The sequence below is a fragment of the Silene latifolia genome, chromosome 8, assembly GCF_048544455.1.
Source record: "Silene latifolia isolate original U9 population chromosome 8, ASM4854445v1, whole genome shotgun sequence".
Taxonomy (NCBI): domain Eukaryota; kingdom Viridiplantae; phylum Streptophyta; class Magnoliopsida; order Caryophyllales; family Caryophyllaceae; genus Silene; species Silene latifolia.
Window position 1 is genome coordinate 113,230,022 of NC_133533.1, and position 9,964 is coordinate 113,239,985.

Here is a 9,964-nt window from a genome sequence, read left to right on the forward strand (position 1 = left end):
GTAGTGGTCGAAATGGTCGGTCAAGTTATTTAATGCACGATAACGGTACCAAACAATGTGTAAGGCTCGTGTTTACGATCGGTAGGTCGTAAATACGCGTCGGATTATGACTTAATAAGTCGAGTCGAGAATTTTAAGGGAGAAAAGAGGGGGCGGACACTCGCGTCACTCTCAAATGGGTGGCATTTGAGGGGTATTTATAGGAGAATGAGTGGTTGTGTGAGTTTTGAGCGACGTGGCCACTTGGGCTGCTCAAAGAGGCACGAGCCACGTCGCGGGTCTTCGAGCTGTGTTGTCGCTTTCACAACAAACGCAATCATGATTTGTTCTATCCTAGGATTTGTAGTCATATGTTTGGTACTTGACCAAACATAAATCCGGGAAATCTTAGCATAGAAGGTTTGAAAAGTTTGTTTTTTGTGTTTGACTCGGTTTGACTCGTTGTTGGAGTCGGGATTTGAATTTTTGAGTCGTTTTTGGTCCGGTGTCAGTTTTGACTCTAGTTAGTGTCATCGCGACCCCGTCGCCGTGCATTAAACACTCCAGGTATTTTTGAAATGTTTTGAGACGTTTTATTTTCGAAATCGTTTTAAGTTTTCCGACGTAAAGTTGTACACAAGCTGTCGATCAAACGCTGCGATTCCAAAACATGTTGTAGTCCGATAATCATCGGGTGTTTGTTGGAGTCTCAGCAGATACCGGGTATCTACACCAGCATTCGTCGAACCTCGGATAATCGTAAAAAATGTATTAATACTCGTTATCCGAGGCTGAAATCGAATTGGTTAACTCCTAAAATAACCTCGGACGCGTGATAAAAAATCCGGGAGAAAAAGAAACAGGGTCTGGTACGACCTCCCGAACGGCTCAAATTGAAGTGTATAATACACGGTTTTTCGGGATCCTAGGGTACCGGAACAAAATTCTCCGGAAATCGCGCAGAAAATTCCTCGAGTCAGATAAAGCGGCCACGCAGAATTTGAGAAGCAACGGAAGACATTTGGGGGTGCCGGTATGCCATAAACCAACATTCGTCGAACTCGGATAATCGTGAAAAATGTATTAATACTCGTTATCCGAGGATTAAATCGAATAGGTTAACTCCTAAAATGACCTCGGACGCGTGATAAAAAAATCGGGAGAAAAAGAAATAGGGCCCGGTACGACCTCCCGAACTGCTCAAATTAAAGTGTATAATACACGGTTTTTCAGGATTCCATGGTACCGGAATAAAATTCTCCGGAAATCGCGCAGAAAGTTCCTCGTGTCAGATAAAGCGGACAAGCAAAATTTGAGAAGCAACGGAAGACATTTAGGGGTGCCGGTATGCCATTAACTAGCATTCGTCGAACCTCGGATAATCGTGAAAAATGATTTAATACTCGTTATCAGAGGCTGAAATCGAATAGGTTAACTACTGAAATGAATTCGGACGCGTGATAAAAAAATCGGGAGAAAAAGAAACAGGGTCTGGTATGACCTCCCGAACGGCTCAAATTGAAGTGTATAATACACGGTTTTTCGGGATTTTAGGGTACCTGAACAAAATTCTCCGGAAATCGTGCAGAAAGTTCCTCGTGTCAGATAAAGCGGCCACGCAAAATTTGAGTAGCAACGGAAGACATTTGGGGTGCTGGTATGCCATAAACCACCATTCGTCGAACCTCGGATATTCGTGAAAAATGTATTACTACTCGTTATCCGAGGCTGAAATCGAGTAGGTTAACTCCTGAAATGATCCGGAGGCGTGATAAAAAACCGGGAGAAAAAGGAACAGGGTCCGGTCTGACCTCCCGAACGTTTCAAATTGAAGTGTATAATACACGGTTTTTCGGGATTCGAGGGTACCGGAACAAAATTCTCCGGAAATTGCGCAGAAAGTTCCTTGGGTCAGATAAAACAGCCACGCAAAATTAGAGTAGCAACAGAAGACATTTGTGGTGCCGGCATGCCATAAACCACCATTCGTCGAAACTCGGATAATCGTGAAAAATGTATTTCTACTCGTTATCCGAGGCTGAAATAGAATAGGTTAACTCCTGAAATGACCTCGGACGCGTGATAAAAAACCGGGAGAAAAAGGAAAAGGGTCTGGTACGACCTCCTGAACGGCTCAAATTGAAGTGTATAATACACGGTTTTTCGGGATTCCATGGTACCGGAATAAAATTCTCCAGAAATCGCGCAGAAAGTTCCTCGGGTAAGATAAAGCGGCCATGCAAAATTTGAGTAGCAACAGAAGACATTTGAGGGTGCTTGTATGCTATAAACCAGCATTCGTCGAACTCGGATAATCGTGAAAAATGTATTAATACTCGTTATCCGAGGCTGAAATCGAATAGGTTAACTTCTGAAATGACCTCGGACGCGTGATAAAAAAACCGGGAGAAAAAGAAATAGGGTTCGGTACGACCTCCCGAACGGCTCAAATTAAAGTGTATAATACACGGTTTTCCGAGATTTCAGGGTACCGGAACAAAATTATCCGGAAATCGCGCAGAAAGTTCCTCGAGTCAGATAAAGCGGACACGCCAAATTTGTGTAGCAACGGAAGACATTTGGTGGTGCCAGTATGCCATAAACCAGCATTCGTCGAACCTCGGATAATCGTAAAAAATGTAGTAATATTCGTTATTTGAGGCTGAAATCGAATAGGTTATCTCATAAAATGACCTCGGACGCGTGATAAAAAAACCGGGAGAAAAAAAAGCAGGGTCCGGCACGACAGTCACACCCCATTTGTCCTCCCATCCTTCCCCTCCCTTTCCCTTCCCTCTTTCCCCCTCCCCTTCCTTCCCCTCCATTTTTACTATCCAAACACCCTTAAAAATATCAATACAAAGGCGTTTTAATAGGAAATTAGTGTAATTGCACAGTACAGAATTTATAAATTTAAATAAATCTAATTCATAGAATTAAAGTCTTTAGTAAATCAAAGTAGATTCAAATTTGATTAAGTTGTCAAAGTCGTCACGAAGTTGATTTGAGACTCGTTTCCATCCCATCACCAAGTCAAAATGAAGACAAATTAATTGAAGGTTGAAGTATGACTATAACATAACATAAATGTGGATGAAAAAAAAAAAAAAAAAAAAAAAAAAAAAAAAGCGAGATAGACGACTAGTCAACCATAACACAAAGTCTAAGGTGTTTGGTGAAATTGACCAACCTTTACTGTATGCAATACACTCTTCTTCCCTCTTCACGCGGCAAATTGTGCCAATTATGGTGCATGTGTTCTCAAACCCAGCTTCTTGGATCCTCTTAGAAGCTGCAAACTTGCCAATTTCTTGTTAATTATTTGTAACTTTTTATTTTATAGACGGCTCAACTCGTATGAAATTAAGATGAATAGAATAGGGTTGTTTTACGATAAACTATTAACATTCTCGGATAAAATGTATCATAAATTTATTATTTAAAATGACAATATTTAAAACTTTATATTAAATGCTGACATTTTTCTCTTCTCAAATTAAAATCGTTCTAAAGGAGATACGCTTTCAACATTAATTAGAGTTGTAACTAAATTTGTCAGTCTTAGAAATGCAACGTGTTGAGGCTCATATTAATATGTTTAATGTCATAGTTGATCCTTACCTAAGACAAAAACTTTGAACTAGGGCTTTTTTTGGTGCGAAAACACTTAAGTTTTTAGTGTAATTATGGAGGGATGTAGGATGATTATGTTATTTTTAATTATTAAGCTTAAGAGCTAATAGCTTAATGTTACTGTCGAATTCACTTATAAATTTCCGATTATCAAGTTTAAGAGTTAAATATGTTTGGCCTCAATTCTCAAAAATGAGTTTTTGTTTTCAAGCTTAATTTTTGAAAAGTGTTTTTCAAAAACAGAAGCAACATATTGATGCTTCTATTTCTATGGGCAAAAATATGGATTTTTAACTTTTGAAATTTTTTTGTTTAACTTTTAGAAAATGATGTGTTTGGCCAAAAAGTGTTTTTGAGTCTAAAAACACTTTTACAAGTTAGGCCAAACACACACTAAAACACAAATATAAAAACGGATTCTTTGACATGCATTTTAAGGACATACATTATGAAAATAAATGACAGAATATTTTCAAAGAAGCTTTCTTTATATAAATCTTTAATATACTAGTTGAAAAGCCCGTGCGATGCACGGGGCTCTCAATAGGGTCATCTGTATAAATATATTCTATAGTTGATAAAAAAAGCTCAATTATGTTTAAATCATTGATCAATGAACTATTAGTGCTTTTGCATAGGAGTTTTGTCATTTAGTAGTTATTAATTCACTTGTAAAACATGGTAAGATTAGTTTTTCCATTATTGTTATAGGTATCACTGATTTTAATTAAATACAAAACATTATCTCCATAAATATAGTATAGCTCACCAAATGAATCGCCCTTAATAACTGAGACAGGCCTTTATGAATTTTGCAAATTATTTTTAACCTATAACAACTACGTAAGACTATATGGTTTTACGTAAAACAACAAGTATCATAATTATCTATGTTTAGTGTGTTTAGAGCAATGTTAGATCTCCTATAGCAAAAGTTTTCCTCGATTATCTACAATTAATTAAGAGAGTATTTTGCTCTTTACAGGGGCGAAGCTAGGATTTTTTGTATGGGGTAGCAAATTTCTTAAGGCTATACTATTTGAAAATTGGAAATCCAAAAAATGTTATTTCGTAGTATGCAACATATAAAAATTCAAATTAAAAAGTAACAATATATAATCAAATGGACGCATTTAATAGCTTGAAGGTTTTATTGTATAATTCAACTTATCTTTATATATTATCTTTTAAAAATAATTTTGATTTTTGCATTGTAATTTACAACGAATTAAACATTTTTTAGTGTAATGGGATAAACATTTTCTTAGAATTCAACCTGTTATCTTTACTTTATTTTTCTACATTATTATGGGTCGGGCTTTATACTCCGTCATTAAAAGAAAATTTTACCATTTTAGGGCGAAAATAAATTCTTAATACTTAATGCCCTAAAATAATGAATATTGACAATTTTAAAAATTAGCAAAAAATAAATAAATTAAATAACCAAAAGTAAATCATATATATTAAATAAATTAATAAGGAAGTTTGTGGATTTGTTTCAGATTCCCTTCCCAAACAAAGAAACATTTAATAAGGTCATTGAAAAAGTCAAAAATAACCAAAAATTTGACAATAGTGAGATTTGAACCCTAGTCATTTTGCATGTGTCCTACTATTTCCACCACTGAAGCACATCTATTTTGTTATTTAACTTTTGCACTTCATTATAATTATTCTTTCCTTAATTACATTTGGGGTAGCTAAAACACGACTTATTTATTGATTTTTTTTTCACATGGGTAGTGTCGCTACCCCTTGCTACCTTCTCCCTTCGCCCCTGACTCTTTATATACCTTCTCGTAAAATCAAATCCATACTAAATTCCAATAAAATTAGTAGTCTCTAAACAATAATACAAAAATATATGTGATTCTGTTACATAGAATGCATGAGACTCCCATTAGGATCATTTTTAACAATATGTATATTGAATGTTCTAAGAATTTGTTGAACAACAAATTGCAAACATTAGTTTACATTGTCATGCTTTGATAGTAGAAGTCAATTAAGTTGATAAAAAAAAGTCCAACAATCTTGAAAATCAGAACACAATTTTTGACAATATTTATATTTATTTTTGTACGTTTATTATATGAATTTTTTTTGCTCTATAAATATTTTTAAAATAAATATTCTTTATAACATTATTTTTCTATTTTTATGTTAGTAAAGAATAATCGATAAATTATTAGATCCACTTCTATTAGTTTTTTTTTCTTATAAAATATTAGATTTACTTCTATTAGGATTACTTTGTCATAAATTATTAGATCTACTTTGATTAGGAGAATTTTCTAATAAATTATTAAGAGGAAAAAGCTAGATCTACACTCATTAGGAATTCTTAAAAAGTTGGACTCTCTAATATCGCTCGAAAAGTTTCAGATTTACTTCTATTAGGATTACTTTGTCATAAATTATTAAATCTACTTTGATTAGGAGAATTTTCTAATAAATTATTAAGAGGAAAAAGCTAGATCTACACTTATTAGGAATTCTTAAAAAGTTGGACTCTCTAATATCGCTCGAAAGAGGAAAAAGCTAGATCTACACTCATTAGGAATTCTTAAAAAGTTGGACTCTCTAATATCGCTCGAAAAGTTTCAGATTTACTTCTATTAGGATTAGGATTACTTTGTCATAAACTATTAAATCTACTTTGATTAGGAGAATTTTCTAATAAATTATTAAGAGGAAAAAGCTAGATCTACACTTATTAGGAATTCTTAAAAAGTTGGACTCTCCAATATCGCACGAAAAATTTCTATTTTATATATATGTATTGATTTTCTTAGAAATACGCGTAATAAAATCCAATTAAACAAACTAGAGAATATTTGTACATTGGAAATGGTTGCAAATATACAAACCTAGTTTCCACGAAACATAAACAAACATATTCCCCTAATCCCCTTCCTCCAAAAGAAGCCTTCAAAGTTCAAACAAATCACTTTTCACTTTTCAATTAAAAAGAATATACCATACCACAAATAAAATCAATAGTGCTTCCCTAAAACAGTTATATTAGTTTTAGGTTTAAAATGGATCAAGTACTAACCCTCATATATAAACGAGACAAACTTAAGTCATGTTCTTTTGTCTGAATTGAAGTGAACTGAATTGAACATAACCGGGTTTAATAAATTGAAGTAAGAGTTAATTTGATTGTAAAAAGAAGAGCTGAACTGAACTGAATTAAACTGACTGAACTAAACTGAGCTAAAGTTAAGTTCAAAAGAACAGGGCCATTATTGCTTTTCTAGACATTATACTTTTTTGTTTATTTGACCTGTTTTATGTTTGAGGTTAGACCTAGCAAAATTGGCCCAACTTATACCCAACCCGACACTCGAAGCAGTGAAGACTCGAGCTTGATCAATAAGCTCAAATTGACCCGACTTAAATGTTTATTATTGCACGCTAATCACTATCCCAAGAAAACTTGAATATAACAAATTCGAAAATGACGCGAACCCAAGATAAGCCAACCCAAACCCCATTTGTCCCTCCGGTCCAAGTTAACGCGATCCAAACTCAACCCGGCTAAACCATTTGCCAGATTTATTTAAGACGATATCTGTTTTAAACAAGAATTTGGGTAAATAAAAAGAAGGAAGACAAAATAGTTGACCCCGTCAGTCTACACTTGGGATCTCCTAATCCAACGACTAAAACACACCAAACCTAGACCCACAAAAACAAGTGTAAACAATCCAACGGCTAAACTCAACCTAAACTCCTCCAACTCCATATACTAGTAGTAGCTACACGGTTCCACTACACACTCCAATATAAATACCACACAACACTTTAGATCTACACATAAACATAACACACACTTCTCACTCAATTTCACACCAACAGTTGCATAATAAATCTCAAAGAGGGGCAACCTGAGCAAACACACAAAAAACAAACATGGCAGGAAACAAGAATGTTACTACTTCTCCTATGTTGTTGTTGTTGGTATTGAGTTGTGTTATTGGGATTTGTTCTGCTAAAAGTTATGTTGTTGGTGGTAGCACTGGTTGGACTATTCCTACTACTCCTTCCTTTTACTCTAATTGGGCTTCCAACCAAAAGCTTCTTGTTGGTGATATCCTTGGTAATTCTCTTACTTATCCCGACTCGATGTTTTACGTTGTTAAATTTGTCTGATTTGAAAATTTTATACGTTAACTAAATTATAGAGTCGCTACTCTGTTTATGTTTGTTTGATGTTAAAGTACTCCTCCGTCCTAATCATTTATTTACGATAGAGATTTTAATTAAATTAAATAAATGATTGCGATGGAGGGAGTATTTTGGTAATAGGTAATCTGATTTTGTGATGTTGATTGTTGGTTGACACATCATTTTATCACTAATTAAACAGTGTCATTCTGGTCTGGCGGTCTCATACATGATTTATTCTAAGATATGCGGTAATTTTTGAGATACTACGTACTCTAACAAGAGGAAAGCATATAGTTTTAGTTAGCCAATAATTATTGATTTTTCTGCACTTAAGACACGGTAGAGGAAACCTAACATTGTTTAGGTTAAAATTGGGTTTAGAGTAGTGGAAAAATGAGCTGTACTGCAATACTGTGTAGATTTGGAAAAAAGATTACTTTAATAGGAGGAGCGTAATTATGGGATTTAACTTATTTAAGATTTAAGATTTAAGATTACATTATTATTGGCATCAATCAGAGGAAAATTACATCTAATTTGAGCACTATGCACTATCTATCATGATATATTCTAAGTATAATTAAATAATGGAAAGTTGTGATTGTTTATCAATCTATTATTGGTAGTTTTTACATATAATTATAATATTTTTAGAATGTTAATAAAATATAGGAAAATGGTACATGGAATCGCATAATTAAAAACAGCCACTTTTTAGGGGAAATTGTCCTAGTGTGGTTGTGGTACCATCACTAGTGATGTTTAAATAAGGACACGCCAAAAAAGAAATTAAAATTATAGAATTTGCATGGACCATAACCAAAACAATGTTTATATGGTCACAATTTTTTTTTGTGAAATCGGTACATTATCAACTTAAATTATCTCGAATCATTAATGTTTAGTATATTGTTAACAATGTCGTATGACACATTGTCTAATCTGTTAGGACCATAAAAGCAGTAAAACTCTTACCCCAAGTTATTAACATAATCTATATCGACTAAATGATCGATATAGATTATTAGCATAGTTCTGTTTGACATTGTACAACGATCTTATGCAAGACTAATATTGAATAAATTGCAGTGTTCACATTCCCTGCTCAAGCCCACACAGTAGCAGAAGTATCAAAGTCAAACTACGACGCATGTACATCCGCAGCCACCCTTGGACCGGTCATGACCACTGCCCCAGCTAACATCACCCTAACCAAACCCGGAACCCATTACTTCATCTGCACCATCACCGGCCACTGCGGTGCCAACCAAAAGCTCACTGTCACCGTCGCTGCATCCACTCCTGCCCCTGTAGCCACCCCAACCCCCTCCCCTAAGTCCAGCCCAACCCCATCTCCTAAAACCAGCCCAGCACCCTCCCCTATGATCAGCCCAACCCCATCTCCCTCCCCAACTACATCTCCTAGTCCTTCTCCCTCAACCCCAGCGCCAACGGTTGCCCCAACTCCTGCTGCTTCAGGACCTGGCGCCAAATCCCCGTCCACAGTCCCGTCTGCAGCCGACAGCCCAGGCGATTCAGGCTCTGCCACTCCACCAGCTGGCAACTCTGCTGCTGCTGCTGCTACTGGTGTTACCTTGTTCAGTTTGTTGTCTATTGTTTCTTTCGCTCTCGTATTTTAGATTTTATTTTACTACATATGATTGTGTGATTTATGCGTTTGTTTTTTTTTAGCGAAGTTATTTTTATGTAGTTATCATGAGATTGAGATTTTATTGAGAGCTTTGGGCGTATAGATTTTTCACTAGGTATTTTTACAATAAGGTTTAATTTTCATCCGACTTTTTCGTTCTTAATTATTGGATCTTTTTTCGGTTATATAAATACTTGTAAGTCTTTTCCCTCGATTTTTCTTACTATTTCAATGTTATTTAACGTTTGATATCATAATCATTCCGATTTCAGAAATCTTAAAAAGGGCGGTAATTTTGACTTTTGTAAAAACCTACCAGATACCAAATCATCAACCAACTTTACACTAGCATGTGAGATTTCATCTACAAAGTAACAACCATTTCACCTAATTTTTGAAACATAACACGACCATTTGATATAGCACAAAGTCACGTAAAACGGCACCAAATGCATTAATGGTTGATACTCGAAAAATTGAATGCAACAGAAATTGTCAGTCGGATAGTGATAGGGCGCCACC

General features: G+C 35.1%; 1 protein-coding gene across 1 annotated transcript; it reads left to right on the plus strand.

The window, feature by feature from the left end:
* Positions 1–7,396: 7,396 nt before the first annotated feature.
* LOC141597431 (early nodulin-like protein 8) lies at positions 7,397–9,656 on the plus strand. The gene is made up of 2 exons (XM_074417896.1): positions 7,397–7,720; positions 8,881–9,656. The coding sequence occupies exons 1-2, from the start codon at positions 7,534–7,536 to the stop codon at positions 9,429–9,431; spliced, it is 738 nt and encodes a 245-aa protein (XP_074273997.1). The 5' UTR covers positions 7,397–7,533; the 3' UTR covers positions 9,432–9,656.
* Positions 9,657–9,964: the final 308 nt, after the last annotated feature.